This window comes from Schistocerca nitens, chromosome 7 (assembly GCF_023898315.1).
Source record: "Schistocerca nitens isolate TAMUIC-IGC-003100 chromosome 7, iqSchNite1.1, whole genome shotgun sequence".
Classification (NCBI taxonomy): domain Eukaryota; kingdom Metazoa; phylum Arthropoda; class Insecta; order Orthoptera; family Acrididae; genus Schistocerca; species Schistocerca nitens.
In genome coordinates, this window is record NC_064620.1 from 379,866,473 (window position 1) to 379,884,155 (window position 17,683).

At 41.8% G+C, this 17,683-nt stretch overlaps 1 protein-coding gene across 1 annotated transcript in view; it reads left to right on the top strand.

Moving 5' to 3' along the window:
• The first annotated feature begins 807 nt into the window (after positions 1-807).
• Positions 808-17,683, top strand: part of LOC126195650 (probable DNA double-strand break repair Rad50 ATPase) — a 178,609-nt gene continuing 161,733 nt past the window's right edge. Inside the window, exon 1 of the mRNA XM_049934275.1 lies at positions 808-937. Coding sequence (XP_049790232.1) covers positions 808-937 — 130 coding nt within the window. The remainder of the gene's footprint in view (positions 938-17,683) is intronic.

Consider the following 17,683-nt stretch of genomic DNA (forward strand, 5'->3'; position numbering starts at 1 on the left):
GGTCTTGCAGGATCTTTGTCCGGCCACAGCGATGTCGGAGATTTGATGTTTTACCGGATTCCTGATATTCACGGTACACTCGTGAAACAGCCTTAAGGGTAAACCTCCAATTCATCGGGGATGGTGTGTCCCATCAGTCGTGCGCCGCCTATAGCACCGCGTTCAAACTCACTGAAATGTTGATAACGTGCCATTGTAGCAGCAGTAACCGATCTAACAAATGCGCCAGACATTTTGGCGTTGCCGGTCGCAGTGCCGTATTGTCTGTCTGTTTGCATATTCTGTATTTGAATACGCATGCGTATGCCAGTTTCTTTGACGCTTCAGTGTATAAAAATATTGTGGATTAACATGAATAATAATAATCCTAAATATTAAATAAAATTTCATTATATATATATAATGGTTACACGACTTCTTTATAGGAAATATAGGATACTACAGCTTAGCTAAAAAACAGATCATACGTCTAGGGCGGGTAGTTTGCACGCAAGTACGATTTTCATAAATTTTTACTTTTTTCAAAACTTTTTTGTGTGCTTTGGTCCCTTACGGTTGTCAGTGCCTCAGTTGTATGAGGTACATTGAAAGTACTCTCTGCCGTATAATGTACAGTGGCTTATACAGTATGCATGTAGACGTGTAGTTTGTAAATGCTTACGGAAAGGCGTCAAGCCCTGCAACCGTAACTACCTTCCAAGTCGCTGGCAGCGGGCAGTCGGCTAGCTCTCAGGTGATTGGTGCACCCCTCCCCTCCCTCGCCACCCCCACTGCGGGGGTGGCGCCGGCAGCGCCGCCACGTGAGCGATGTGCCGGCGCAACTCGCCGGCGCTGCACGCGGACTCCAGTCGCGTCTCGCGCCACCCTCCGGACGGACGTGCTGCCCCGATGGACGCCTTCAGGCTCTTCTGGCTTCTCGCCAACAGCTCCTACATAGGTACGTCACGCGGCCTTACCGTCACCTCGCCAGGTCACCAAGTAGCGATGCGAGCGTTCTCATCGCGCCGGACGAATAATATGTGGAGCTCATTGTTGTTTTTAAGCTACTGTCTTAATCCGTGTTAGCGATGAAAAAATTATTTTTGTAGCGCTCCACCGTCAACAAAATTCTCTGATTCGTAAAATAATTTATTTTGACAGAAAAAATGTTTTGTATTTCAGTTGAAACAGGGACAAAAAAATAAACTTCAATTCAGTCCGGGGTAACTGGGCCTATGTCGAGTGACGTAAAAAGTTGAGTAGAAACAGGACCCGAAACCCTTTCCAGTTTTACGTTACCTAAAGATTTGGCTGTTTAAACATGCACATACACGAATCTTATACGATATCTTTCACATTTCGTTTCCATTGTTGTTAATCAAATTCCTTCTCCACCTTAATTACAGCAAAGTACCAAGTTTATACCTTTAACAAATACAAAGTAGTGAAATTAAAACGCTAGAAAAGTTTTTTGTGCGTTTGTTGCTTTAATTCTCTATGAAAATTTGATCTCTCGACAATAATGACAACTGTCTTCCTCAGAAAAACAGCTATCGAAGAAGTAACGGAATTACACATATACATCTCATCTAGAAGTGTCCACTGCAACCGGTAATTGTATTGACACCAACGATAAAATGCCACTCTCAGCGTATTTGTTTCCGTTAAGACATAAAATTCGGGGCATATTGTCCTATGTAGTCCCAGTGAGTTTTCGCTTATCCACAAGCTCTGGTCGTAGTGAGCAGTAGAAATGAGTCAATTATTTCTTTGACACTCAGTTGCATTCATTTCTGACAGAGAAATTTGTGACTATTGTTGAAAGTTTCAATCTTCATCGAAAATCTAATCGACAGATGCACCAACGACAATTTTAACAATAAATCTGTCGTCAATGACGTCGTGCTAGAGGATTATATTGCTTTAAAGTTTTTAAAGAAGCATTACTCCGGTTCTCAAACTCAAAATACGTTCAATAAAATACAATTAAAATATGAATATAGGGAAACGTTTTCGATTCTGCTGAGCCACAGTCATGGAGTACTTTTTGAAAGAATAAACCGCCATTGATCGTATATTGCTGTATTTTTCTCGTGTACTCTCTACATTTTGGCTTTTACGCCATTATCGAGTACAGTGCTAAAAGTTCTTAGACGATTAATACGTCATATCTGGCAAAGGCAGCATAAAGCAGGTAAGCCGGCCGAAGTGGCCGTGCGGTTAAAGGCGCTGCAGTCTGGAACCGCAAGACCGCTACGGTCGCAGGTTCGAATCCTGCCTCGGGCATGGATGTTTGTGATGTCCTTAGGTTAGTTAGGTTTAACTAGTTCTAAGTTCTGGGGGACTAATGACCTCAGCAGTTGAGTCCCAATGTGCTCAGAGCCATTTGAACCATTTTTTGAAAGCAGGTAAACAAGACTAGCTTGTCTTGTGTACCTACTCTGTGCTAACTTTGCCAGATATAACGTGTTAATGGTTTAAGAACTTTTAGCATTGTACTCGATAATGGCGTAAAAGCCGAAATCTGGATTGTACAGAAGAAAAGCACAGTAATATACAGTTAGATGCCGGTTTATACTTTCAAAAGAGACAAAGAAAAGTTCACGCCTTTCGTGTACAAGACGTACATACGTCCCTTCCTTAAGGCTTTTTTTTTTAATTTTTTTATTTGGCCTTCGTTCCTTAAGGCTATCTGACAATTGTGTCGAAAGTGACAGCTTCCAGCCATCTCAGAAAAATTTCTAAAACCGTGAAAGGATGGTTACCTACCATTAGTGTACCACAAACAGGACAAAAAGACAAAATTAAAGAATTTTTAAGAACGATCAAACAAAATCTTGAGCACAATAATTAAGTATACGCCAGGGAAGAGAAATTTATTAAAATACACTTATGCTTTGAATTCAGAGAATAAACTATTAGATATCCCCAAGAATGAGAACGGTACAGCGATTCTTCTTTTATTTTTTAAGCTTCGCCAATCATAATTTATTTTTCTGCTCCTATAGTCATGTTTTTGGTAAACAGGGATTGCGTCCATTCTTTTTTAACGCGCGGACCAGCATTAAAATACGAGAAAGCTAATACTTTCTTGTATCACTTATTCGTAAAATTCGGCCCCACAGGCAACAATATAGCGGTGAACCTTCACAAATGATTAGCATTCATGTAATGAAAGATGCGAAAATCGCGAGTCTGAAATAGCTGACCTTTCTGAAGCTCTAACACTACGTACAAATGTCTGTTTCCGCTTCAGAATGAACCATTCAGTTCAGTGGTCATACTAAGACACTCTGTATGTATTTTAAACAAACATTTTTAAATACATTATTAATTTTTTTACCCACTTGTTAGTGAACGTAGGAAAATATTAACTGTAAACAACGTTATTAATGTCTTCACTTGTCCGAGATGAAATATAAAGACAAAACTTCTAATTCCAAGCATTTCCTTTACCATTTTTAACAAGAGCTTCTCTTACTTCGACCACCTATTTTTCTACATGTAAAGAAGACAAGAAGATGGGACGTCGCCTATAAGTAATAAAATCGAAACTTACTGAATTATTGTTCATTCAGCCTTTTCATAACAGCCTACCGCTGACGAAACTTTGTTGTGCCCACATCGTCCGACGTAATAAAACAAACTTTCCCGCAAGGAAATGTTCCTGAAAATCAATTAAGCGTTCCACGAAACCGAATGTGTAGTTCAGTTTGGCAAAAGCAGAAACTGCTCTAAATAAGCAAATTACTTGAAAGCCTGGGGTAAGCGTCTCAAAATTGCACGCGTCGGCCTATATTACATTTTAAAAAATACTTGAAATGTGTGTTTGCACAAGAGTTGTTATATGTTCCGATGAGAACTTCGTAAGTCTGACTCCATATATCAGCTCCACACAACGAGAAAGTATCATACGTGACATTCTACACATTCCCCAATCTGACCCAGTATTTTCTACGTCCCGTGACTAGGGTGCCTGGAAGTATCCTTAGTGCTGCAAGTAACCGCTAGTAATAATCCCAAAGTGCGGGAAACTGTAATGCAGAGAAAAAACTACTCATTACGCGTCACTTCACTAAGAGATACGCTCCCTCCAGAGCCAGTTTCCTCACATGTGTTTATAATGTGAGGTGCTCGTCCTACTGTATAACAATTCATCATCGTCGATTCTCCAAATCATAGTAACATCATGAAAATCTAAAGTACGTAACACACACACAATCCAAGTACAGTGCATGGATCGTAATTCCACGCCGATTTATCAACGTCTTCTCCTCGCCTTTCACTTTGTGTTCGTTGCCGTTAGACAGTTCACGAGAAATTTTGCGACAATTTAACGACATTAAATACATGAAAGTAGAAGGCGTTCTCGTAAATTGTATTATTATGTTCTAGATCTCACATAAGCTATTGCTTGTTTGTTGCAGTAATTTGCTGTAGAGGTGATTATTTACGTAGTAATGTTTTAATTTTCCGTCCCTAGAAACTGTGTAATTAACGGTATTATTTGGGTCACATGATAGCGCTTGTTAATGGCTATCGTGCGCTATCCCGACTGTCCAGATTTCCGTGCTATAATCAGTAAAATCTTGATCTACTTCATTAATTAAGTCTTTATATGCATGTAGCTCCTGAAAACTTGCCATAAAATCCTAGACACTAATATATATATATACAGGGTGAGTCACCTAACGTTACCGCTGGATATATTTCGTAAACCACATCAAATAGTGACGAACCAATACCACAGACCGAACGTGAGGAAAGGGGCTAGTGTAATTGTTTAATACAAACCATACAAAACTGCACGGAAGTATGTTTTTTAACACAAACCTACGTTTTTTTTAAATGGAACCACGTTAGTTTTGTTAGCACATCTGAATATATAAACAAATACGTAATCAGTGCCTTTTGTTGTATTGTAAAATGTTAATTATAACCGGAGATATTGTAACATAAAGTTGACGCTTGAGTACCACTCTTCCACTGTTCGATCGTGTGTATCGGAGAGCACTGCAACATACATCGCGTTTCTACAGAATGATCTGCCAACGTTGCTCGAAAATGTCCCACTGGAAACGCGTCGACGTATGTGGTATCAGCATGATGGTGCACCTGCACATTCCGCAATTAACACTAGGCTGACCCTTGACAGGATGTTCGACGGGCGTTTCATAGGACGTGGAGGACGCATAAATTGGCCAGCCCGTTCTCCTGATCTTACACCTCTGGACTTCTTTCTGTGGGGTACGTTAAAGGAGAATGTGTACCGTGATGTGCCTACAACCCCAGAGGATATGAAACAACGTATTGTGGCAGCCTGCGGCGACATTACACCAGATGTACTGCGGCGTGTACGACATTCATTACGCCAGAGATTGCAATTGTGTGCAGCAAATGATGGCCACCACATTGAACATCTATTGGCCTGACATGTCGGGACACACTCTATTCCACTGCGTAATTGAAAACGGAAACCACGTGTGTACGTGTACCTCACCTCTCATGGTAATGTAATTGTGCGTCAGTGAAAAAGACCAATAAAAAGGTGTTAGCATGTGGACGTAATGTGCTGTTCCAGTCTCTTCTGTACCTAAGGTCCATCACCGTTCCCTTTGGATCCCTACGTAATTCGGTGTTCTCCGATACACACGATCGAACAGCGGAAGAGTGGTACTCAAGCGTCAACTTTATGTTACAATATCGGACGTAATTAACATTTTACAATGCAACAAACGGCACTGATTACGTATTTGTTTATATGTTCAGATGCGCTAACAAAACTAACGGGGTTTCATTTAAAAAAACGTAGGTTTGTGGTAAAAAACATACTTCCGTGCATTTTTGTATGGTTTGTATTAAACAATTACACTAGCCCCTCTCCTCACGTTCGGTCTGTGGAATCGGTTCGTCAGTATTTGATGTAGTTTACGAAATATATCCAACGGTAACGTTAGGTGACTCACCCTGTATATATATAGCTTTCAACGGCTTGATTGTAGTGCACAGATATTTCATGTCTTAACGATTCCCTGCCTGGATGCATTTGGGTAACCTTTTTTGTGTTGCAAAAACTGTCAACGAAGGTGACAATTCCATCAGCCCTCACCGTTTCCCATCTGTGAGTCAATCTACTGGCCGTCGGAGGCTTGATGACGCGGTCTGAGCCTCACTGACGGAGATTGTACCGCTGTCTACCAAGCCCATCTTTGCCAGCCGACTCTTTCGTCACAAGCTGGGTGACAAGTGCGTCAAAGGATTTCTTCATTAATATCTAATATTCGTAATACTACTGCCTGGTGAAATACTACATACCCAACAAAGAACGAAAATCTGAAAAACCAGTCTGTATACAGTTACGAAATTGTTAAGATATTTCACTGCACAGTCCTGTATACATTCCAACTTACCTTTTGCATCCATTTAGGCTATCGCACATCGATCTTGTATCTCCTAATCAAATTCCCCTTTTCGCCCACATCGAAAACCATCATAAATTTTCTGTAAACTGGACTCCACCAACCTCCTTGTTTCCCTTCAGTTTCCAATCCCACCGACCCCACATCTCTATAGACACTCCCTAGCCTCTACCACCTCTCCCTCCAAGAAAATGAAATCCTTGCAAATATGTACCTGCCTTATAATCTCAAGCTCTTCCATTCATATCCAGTTCCACATCAGAGAACACATTCCCCTACCTCTAAAACATCCACCTTCCTTTTCCCATCGTATCATGGTTTGACTCACGTGCCGGTGCACTATTAAATATTATACCTGCTGCTACCACCATCGACTCCCTCCCCTCTTCCCACTTACTGTCATATCCACATTACATGCGTTAACCAACGGTTTCTCTGAAGGCAAACCGCGGGGTGTAATATCACACTTCGAACCACATACTGGAGAAAGGTTTAAGCTTTACACCGACGCCCAAGCGTTTACCAGTTGCTGAGTCAATCTAAAAGGCTCTTCTTAACTACCTCCTGATGCTTCCAAGAAAGTGAGTAGATAATCATCTCATGTGTTGGATGGGGCACGATCATCCGAGAGTAATACCGCAGTTGAGAGGGTGCTCACTCAGTGTGGATTCTTATATTGTTATCTTACCCACGGACAATGGCAAGCACAATTATGTTCAAAAGGTGCATCCTTCATTATTCGATGTAGCGTTTATTATTCTTTACAGCATATGGCAGACTCGCTGCTGACCCGACAAAAAGGATAGAGAAGAGGATGGTTCAAATGGCTCTGAGCACTATGGGACTTAACTTCTGAGGTCATCAGTCCCCTAGAACTCAGAACTACTTAAACCTAACTAACCTAAAGACATCACACACATCCATGACCGAGGCAGAATTCGAACCTGCGACCGTAGCGGTCGCGCGGTTCCAGACTGTAGCGCCTAGAACCGCTCGGCCACCCCGGCCGGCCAGAGAAGAAGATTAACAACCTCCTGAAGGAAAGTTCCTTGTCGCGTGAGTCTTATTGTGCTGGTCCCTTAGATTATATTGACTCCCGAAGATCCACAAGGAAGGAGTTTCTCTTACCGCTGTTAAGTCCCATAGTGCTCACAGCCATTTTTGATACTTTGTACTTCCTACCTTCGTTCATAGGCACCACATTATCTCAAATCCGAAAGTTTGTCAGCTAAGTTAGGCAACCTAAAAGTCACCTTTCGCCAGAATCATTACACTGACATACAGTTGACATACGTGTGCCCTGATGACCAACCAGATATCATGTGAGTGATGCCTTAAGCAGGTAGAATTTCCAATAGCGGTAGTCGTATTCTGCGGAAACTTGGTTTGAAGTAGGTTTCTTCGAACATCGTCTAAGATTGGGGTCCTTTTAGCGTCTATGAAGGATGATGTTGGTTTGTGTGTCTGTCGTATTTCTTGCAGCTGTGGTATCTGATACGTTGGTCAGGCCATTAGGACGGTGTAGGAGCAAATCTGCTATTGCAAATTATTGAGGTGGTACCGGTCACCTACATATTATAACAATACAGAGAATCTGGTGTACACCTCCGGCTATTTTGACTGTGTTATTAAGGAATTTGTAGTTGAAATTAAATTAGCAAATAACCTTATAAACAGAGACGGATTTTTTTTTCTTAAATTCTGCTTGGAATCCTGATCTCTCCCTAGTCAACCAGCAGAGGGACAGACTTAATGCAACTTGCTCACCCACTGGTGATTAATATTCAATATCGGTAACTTTTGACGTTGGTCATTTTTGGTTGTATGGAGACGTTAGTTGTTTACGGTGTGCGCATTTCATGCATGCGTGGATTCATGTGTGCGCGTGAGAGTTTTTCTTGCTATATTAGCCGTGTTACGGTTCTTGGTAGGCGTAGCCCTGCCTACAGAGGGTTGAAATTTTAAGAACTGTATTACGCAATACACCGCTGTAACGGTACTTTTTACTACAGAAGATCAATTTCGGTCTTGGATCAGACCATCATCGTGTCCAGAAAACCTCTGTTATGTATCTGCGCAATTACAGCAACGGTTATATTGCGTACAACGTCGCATCATTACTATTAGCTGTATATGTATAGCAACTAACAGTAATGATGGAACATTGCACATCTGTAACTGATAATATAATTGCTCAGATGCGTAGCCGAGATGGTTTTTGGAGCCGACGATGGTCTGATCCTAGACCGAAATCGATCGTCCGTAATAAAATATACCGTTACAGCTGTGTATTGCATAATGCAGTTCGTAAGATTCATTAACGTTATGCAACACCACCTCCATAAAAAACGGTTTAAATTTTCTTGCAGAGCTCTCTCGTTGCATTTGTGCCACGAAAAAGACGGACTGTGTTCCAGTGAAATTTCGGCGATTGTCGATAACGTCACCCGGCTGCCTTCGCATATGTTGATTGAATATTTTATGCAGATCCTTCCACTTTTAGTGAATGTACAATGGCTTTTTAACAGTTTTCCTCTTTTTCTAAGAAATCTTGTAGCTTTCTACGCCATCTTTGTAGCTGAAATTTTAGTACTCTTTTACGATGGCAAAGTCCTTTTTAAAATCATCAATGACTAATTTTAATAAATTATTTTAACACCTTCAGACTCCACGAAATGACACCTTTTGTTGTTTGTTTTGGTTTGTATTTATCCGCTTTCAGAATCTTTAGGAGGCACAGTGCTAGATTGTTATGGTTTTGTAGCGTCAAGACTGTCTTGATGCGCAGTTTTGTATCACGCTTATCCAGGTATCTTCCACAAATATGCAGAAAAAATTAATTCTTTGATGGTGCTACACACAACATAATGCGCCGTATTCTTGTAAGTCCAATGATTTCCCTGTTCATTAAGTCACCATTATGATAGTCTAAGGCCAGCAGATTTTTTTTACCTTGGACAGTTCACACACAGGCCAATAGGGGTTCAAAAATGCTGAGTGATAACTTTGAATTACTATGAATGGGCAGCCGTTTAAACACGTGATCTTTGCAAGCACTTATTCAGAGATCTCTCACACTTCTCAGCGTGTTCAGTGGAATACTTCCTCGTTACTCACCCTGTTTCACGCGCGATATCTCTACAAACGACCCAGTCATCATAAAACTACTAAGAAAAAAAAAGAAACACATTTACGCTCCCTTGCTGTGTTTAGCTTCTGCATCTACACCCATACTCGCCAAATCACCGTGTAATGCCCTGCAGGAGACACTTCCCATTGCACCAATACTGAGATTCGACATAAATTTGCAAACATCAAACTGTATTACTATGCCTAATACAGTATAGCAAACGCGTTGGCATTCTACACAGCTTCAGTCACCCTGAAATAAATAAATACAGGTACTGTATGGTTTTCAAGCGAGTCGTATACCATAATTCCTGCAGAATACGCTAATTTTGGGTAACAACGATGGGGATGCATAGCGATAACGCACACTATTTTCGAAAGTAGACCAAAGCGCCAGTAATATGGAGATCTGATGACTGTGGTGACCAGGGGATATGCGACAATTCATCCTCGTGGTCACGAAATCAGTCCTAGAAGATAGCGGTGCTGTCGTCTGGGTACATATCATCACTTTTGGGAAACAGATGTTGTATCTGAGATAGACCTGATCAACCAAAATGGTCACATAATCCTTGGCAGTAATACGAGGGCGCAACCATGAGGCCAATGGAATACCACATTACTAACATCTAAATCACCACCGTGGCCAGAAGTTGGAAACACTGTGAAATAAGACCCGTTTGACCAACTCACTTTCTTCCGCTGCTCCATAGTCCTGGTTTTGTGACTTCGACAGCACGTTTTTCCTGTTACGGACATCTGAATCACTGATGAGTGGTTTGGTAACCCAACTGCTTATGGAACTCTCCTCGTATTTTCTGGTGCTGACATGGTTCACTTATACGAGAATCAGTTTTTGGTCACTTTGACTGTTGTTGTCTCCTTGATTTAATCAGAATCTTCTCCAGTGGCGGTCTGCCACGATCGCTCCATATACACCTCATCCACGTTGTACCTTACCAGATTATGCTTTCCCGCTTTCCCTGTACGCGGTGTAAATCTTCGATACGGCGCATCTTGAAAGACCAATCACTTCGGTTCCGTAGTTTACAGAAGCATCTAGCATACGAGCAAGAACGATTTTCCCTCGTTATAATGCTTTGAGCTCCAACACAATGCAGTCGCAGTTACGCAGAACACTGTTCTAACCACGATTGGCGCTTACAACATATAGAGAACATTGCACAGTTGCCGTTCGTGGTCAGATACAACAGCGAAACCTGCAGGCCTGTCCAGCATCTGTATTTACGTTGACGTATGCATTTCTCTGAGTATTTTCATATGATTGTCCAACTCCCACATATTAGGACTTGGTCCCGATCCTTCATGAATGGAGCGCAGGAAGAGTGACTGTTTCAATGCCTCTGTGAGCGTTGTAGTTAGCCTCGAGAAACCTGGAAGAGTAACATTGATCACCAGACAGCAACTCGGTCGTGGGGCCTTGCATTTTGTCGACTGAGCATCGTCACGACTCACTAGCTACCCTCCCTCCGTCACTATCTCTCTCCTACTTTCCTACCTTCACAGAAGTTCTCCTGCTTACCTAGTGGAACTAGCACTCCTGAAAGAAAGTATATCGTAGATACAGAGTGACAGTTACTGAACTTGGTTACAAACAATGGTGTGCACACTCTTTACTCAACATGTAAACATCACTACCGATATTCGGATTTAGGTTATGACATGTTCGATATGCCTGCCATCACTGGAGATGACGTAGCGCTGACGAATAGCGGAATCTGCATGACCCGCTGAACTGTCGGAACATCAGTGCTGTCAGTGACCTCCTGAATGGCTAATTTTAGCTCAGCAGTGATTTTGGGGGGGACATTGATGTACATCTTGACTTTAATATAGCCCCACAAAAAGGAGTCACATGTGTTCAGATCCGGAGAATATAGCGGCCTATCGAGGCCAATGAAAGTGGCCTCTGGGTACCCCAGAGCCAGAATGCGGTCCCCAAAGTGCTCCTCCAGGACATCACTCTCCTGATTCGATAGGGTCGAGCTACGTATTGAAGCACATCTTGTCGAAATCAGGGCAACTTTGGATAATGGGAATGAAATCATCTTGCAAAAACTTTATGTACCGTTCGGTAGTCACCATGCCATCAAGGAATATCCCACCGATTATTCCGTGATTGGATATTTCACACCACACAGTCACCCATTGAGGGTGAAGAGATTTCTCGATCTCGAAATGCTGATTCTCAGTACCAAAATGCGCCAATTTTGCTTATTGATGTACCCATCCAAATGAAAGTGGGCTTCGTCGCTAAACCAAATAATACATGCGCATACTAGCTCCCATCATGCCCCGTGCCCAACCGTGCAGCTAGAACCTCCTAACGCAAACCGTTCAGACGTTATGACGATTTTATTTCATATCGTTAAATAATTGTCACCCTGCCGTGCGGTTCTGGGCGCTACAGTCTGGAACCGAGCGACCACCACGGTCGCAGGTTCGAATCCTGCCTCGGGCATGGATGTGTGTGATGTCCTTAGGCTAGTTAGGTTTAATTAGTTCTAAGTTCTAGGCGACTGATGACCTCAGAAGTTAAGTCGCATAGTACTCAGAGCCATTTGAACCATTTTGAATTGTCACCCTGTAAATGACTTAGCCACAGTCTGAACTACTCTTTCACCAGAATCCATGATAATGAGTCATGAAACTTAGTGGTTCTTCTCTTTTTTTTCCATCTTCGGTACTGAAACATCGCCAAGCGGTTGGCATGTATAAACACAATGCAAAAAGGTTGTGCATTGTTTGTATGGAGTGTATAATCACATTAAAATGCAAATGAGGTCGTGCTTCAGAGATTATAGTAGAGCTCTAAAGATGGAAAGGCGTTTTATAGTTTACTATGAAATGAAATCTTTTCCTTTTTTAGGCAATCTAGTGTCAACAGAGAGAGATGGAAACCCACTATCTTTAGTCGGCCGAGTGGTTCTAGGCACTTTAGTCCGGAACCGCGCTGCTGCTACGGTCGCAGGTTTGAATCCTGCCTCGGGCATGGATGTGTGTGATGTCCTAGAGCCATTTGAACCATTTTTTGGAACCCACTATCTTTCTTCAAAGTGAATTAGAATAACCTGTACCGATACATCTGTATAAGGAGCCAAAACAGGAAAATTTGTAAGGCAACTTTAATGTTACCACTGATGTTTATTTTTTCGAGTGCTTAAAGGACTTTTGTCAAGGATATAAAATTAGCACAATACTATGCATTGATGATGCAGTAGTTGTAGCCGTAAGAGAACAGGAATTAGGTTTGATATTAAATCCAATGGAACATTAAATAAGCGCACACATAATGAGAAAGCATCACAGGTGGATGTTCTGGAGGACTAAACGTTAAAGTTTGGAAGAATAATCCGGAAGGGATACATTCATTTTGATACCTGCAAAGAAGAATTGAGAAACGTGACAGGTACACTGAAGGCTTAGGACCAACGACAAGGTCCTAAGGACTATTTTAAGAACAAATATCGGCTAGTGTCACAGTATGTAAAAATAGTGCCTAATTTGAATTTATTATGATAAGTCTGAAATCCATAAATAAACTCGCAAGACGAAATACAATCGCGAAAAGCATCAGAAAGTAAGCGGAAAGCTCGTGGATACTCATAATCAGTGCCTCTGGAAATTACGTGCCTCAGGTCGCAACTCATTTCACGTGTTAAAGCATTTTTGATTATGACTATGCTACTGTGGACCGTGCATATTCTATTATTATATGTTAATATTAGCAGGTGGTGGATTTTTAGTTCAATTACATTTTGCTATTAGTACCGGAAAAATCACCACCACATTTACTGACTGGGAAATATAAAACTAACAATATTAAAAAAAGCCATTTATAATCTGGTATCATGCTGTTCTGTTGCTACATGCGAGCCGCTTCGGCCACTTGAATAGCTACATTTTTATTTTTTATTTACTATTTATTTTTGTTCCTATGAGTTTCGCGACTGCCGCAGGCTGTTCTTCCTCTCCGCAACGAAGGATGTGCCGTTTTGAAATGTCTCCGCGATCCCTAAGGACGTTAGAGTACACGTAGGTTCTTCACTGAACATGTATTTTTAAACTTTCAAAGAAAGATTCCTCAGGATAAACGGTTACTCAGGATAACTGACTTGCCGTCGCTACGCGTGTGCCGATTCAGGCTTTTCATAAATTCTCTGACGCTCTCTTGAGTACGTTAGTAGAACATACCTGTGCCGCCCTTCTTTGAAATCGTTAATTATTCCCTACTAGTTCTCCATGCCATACGTCCCACATGTGGAATACAGTAAGATGAGCACACGAGTGTTTTATAACCAGTCTCCTTGGTAAATTGACTGCGTTTTCCCAGTATACTGCCAGTGAACCGAATTCTGTCACCTGCTTCATCTCTGACTGAGTCTTTGTGGTCATTCGATACTGTATCCTCGCAAATTGTTACACATGAACGTACTCCTGATGGATGACTGACTCCAGTTCTGACTCATCGACATTTTAGTCATTTTCTGTATTTAGTAAAGTGGATAATTTAGTGTTTCTTTTAAATGAAGTTGCCAATCTTTATAGCACTTTCAAATATTTTCAAGAACTGCCTCGATGTTTGTGCAGTTGTTATCGGATTGTACTTGATTATATACAACTGTACTAATTGCAGGAAGTCCAAGGAAACTATTGATATTCTGCCGCCTCATCAGCATACAACACGAACAGCAAGGGTCCCAAAATAATTTTGTAGAGCATGCCTGGAATCACATCTACTTCTCTTAATGACTCTGCTCAAGATAATTGTTGCGCCCTTCCTGCTAACAAAGCATCAGTCCAATCACAAATTTTGCTTGATTCTCCATATGATCGTACATTCGATAATAAACATTGGTGTAATAATGAGCCATAATGTTTTTGGGAGCGAGACAATACTGCATACACCTCACGGCTTTGATCTATGCCTTTGAAAATGTTATGTGAGATATTATGAGCAAGATCACTTGAAATCATTCTTTCAGCCGTTTATCGAAGTAACGAGGGATACCAAGAGATTCTGAAGAAACTGCAATTAAAACCCATTTTCAAGAAGGGTCATAGCATGAATACACATAATTATAGGCTTGTATCACAGACCTCAATCTGTTATACAATCATGGAGTATGTTAAATCCTCATGTTCTTCACCTTTCACTGATAACGATAACGAAAATCTGTTTTGTAAAAATCAACACGGATTTCACAAATAGAGATTTCGCAAAACATCTCTCTCTCTCTCTCTCTCTCTCTCTCTCTCTCTCTCTCTGGGTCCAGGTTCATGCCGTGTTCCTTGACTTTCGGAAAGTATTTGATATGACTTAGCACTGTCGATTATAGAACAAAATATGAGCTTATCGATTATCAGAGCTGAGTTTTGATTGGGATCGGAACTTCTTAGCAGATAAATCCAACTCGTCGCTCTTAACGTTCCGAAATCGACATTAAGATTATTTCGGGAGTATCCCGAAGGTACGTACAGATAATTTCCGGAGTGACTCAAAGGTGTGTTATTTGGCTGTTCCGTTGTACAGTACATATAAATGATCTAGTCGGTAACAACGGAAGCTCCGTGAGACTGTTAGCCTAATATTCTGTTATCTAAAGGAAGTTTGGAACGCCGGAAGACGGGAGCGAAATGCAGTAAATTTGCAGAGAACCGATGATTGGTGCAGAGATTGAAAGGTGACGCTGAACGTCAAAAATGATAGTGAACTGCGTCCAAAAAGGCTATTGTCGAGAAGTCACCCGAAAGAGCAACATCTTTAAAATACCTGGGACTAAATGTCCAACTCTCCCTAAAGTGTAACATTCGGATGCAGCTAGTTCTAGGAAAAGTAGATTCCACGCTGAGAAACGTTTAAAGAATCTAAAGAAAATATAATTAATCCACGAAGAAAGTGCCTTACAAATCACTCGCTCGACCGTTCCTAAACTGTTGCTCAGTGGTTTGCTGTGTCTCGCCTACTCGGCCAGACACTAACCAGGCACACATACGCGCCTAGCGGGTGGCCAAGCTACAGGCGTCGTCCGCTACAACCAGAATAGGCACCTGCTAGCCAATCACTGATCTGCGATCACCTAGCGTGTTATTAAGGTTTCTAGATAAACTCATGGGCCGGTTTGTTGCCCTCAGAATCTCTGGCAACCGCCACAAGAGGTGGTGCCGGCAGACCACGCATCCAAGATCGCGGCACTATAATCATGGGGACTATTTACCTACGCGACGTCACGTGGCCACAAACAGGTCGTGCTGTATACGTACACAGTGGTAGAATTTCTGACGGCACTCAAACACGGAACGGCAGTTCGGCCTCAGCTATCGAGCCAGTTCGCGTCAGGAGTTCTCTGGGCAATTACGCCAACCGCTGAAACTGTTCCTCAATGAGAGTCTCTCCGTGAAACGTCTTGAGTTCCAAAGCCAACCCGGGACCGAGCTGCAGCCAGCATACTACCCTCACACAGCCGTTTGCGGAGAAAATGTGAGACAACAATCTTATCGTCATCACCATGTAGAACTGCCCTTCCCTATTGGGTAGCCTGGACATTGTGTCATGGCCAACTAGTTTATGTGGATTCCAAGACAGTCATTCAAAAGCGTGGTCCTCCGGACTTAGACTTTCTGCCATTTTTCTGAAATAGTCATTCTTCAAGACATACTATTGTAAAACGAACAAGTCATCTACAGTTACAAGTGGAAGTAAGGAGGGAGGTAAATTAGTCATTCTTGCTTGAAGGGCATCACTGTGGTACCAAGACAACGTTATCTTCTCTCCTGGGGACCGATGACCTCGCTGTTTGATCCCGTCGCCCAAATCAACCAACCGACCAAACTTCTCCCCGGATATTTTCATCATAACATTAGTTACGGAATATAAACTATGTTATTTTGTTTTGCATATATATGTAGACTGAAGCAATGGAAAAATCTTTGAACCAAGGCCAGGATTCGATCCAATGCCTCCTGCTCTTTAGGCAGATGCAGTAACCACTACGCCACCGTGGCTTTAGGACGCTTTCCTCCTCAGTCAAATTTCCGACTTCGGTCTCAGCACATTTGGTATTCCCCCTAAACTCGAACTGTAACGCAAAAGCTCCTTAGTATCGAACGAAACGGTGGATCCTGCCCGAAACAAAGGCATTGCTGCTTTAATCAACTGAAACTATATGGTTCCAGATAACAGGTGTTTCAGACTGCAAAAAGGTCTCTAGAAGCATGCAGTTTATCTTCTTTCAAGCAACATTTATTGCGTTGAGCACTGTTTGTAATGGAACTACAAAAGTAGCCGTAGGTTTAAGATATCGAATCAGTAAATCAATATAAGACTGAAAAAAATTCTGGGAAGGTATCTCAGGTCAAAATAGAATTAGTGTAGTCTGACAAAAAATCACTTTTAGTAAACGGTACTTATAATCTGTGAAGGTATAAATTTGTCGTGACTAAAAACTTTGTATTCCACGTACTGAACAAACTTTCTGAACAGACAACTGAAATCTTTCAGATAGCAGTCAATGTAGATAAGTCAATACCTCATTCAAGGCGCAACTTTCTCTAATCGTTTCACTTTGTAAAACATACTCTTAATTTTCCTAAGTACTACAGGAGCGTATATCAACTATGTCATTCGTTGAGATACATTGGAAGAATCCTAATGAAATGCAGTCCGAAAACAAAGGAAGTAGGTTACAGTACACTTGTTCGCCGACTGCTTGAATACTGCTCACCGGTGTGGGATCCGTACCAGATAGGGTTGATGGAAGAGATAGAGAAGATCCAACGGATAGCAGCGCACTTCGTTACAGGATCATTTAGTAATCGCGAAAGCGTTACGGAGATGATAGATAAACTCCAGTGGAAGCCTCTGCAAGAGAGACGCTCAGTAGCTCGGTACATGCTTTTGTTGAAATTTTGAGAACATACCTTCACCTAGGAGTCAAGCAGTATATTGCTCCCTCCTACATATATCTCACGAAGAGACCCTAGAGGCATACCGACAATCTTTCTTCCCACGAACAATACGAGACTGGAATAGAAGGGAGAACCGATAGAGGTACTCAAGGTATCCTCCGCCACACACCGTCAGGTAGCTTGTGTAGTACGGATATAGATGTAGAGCCGGTCGAAGTGGCCGTGCG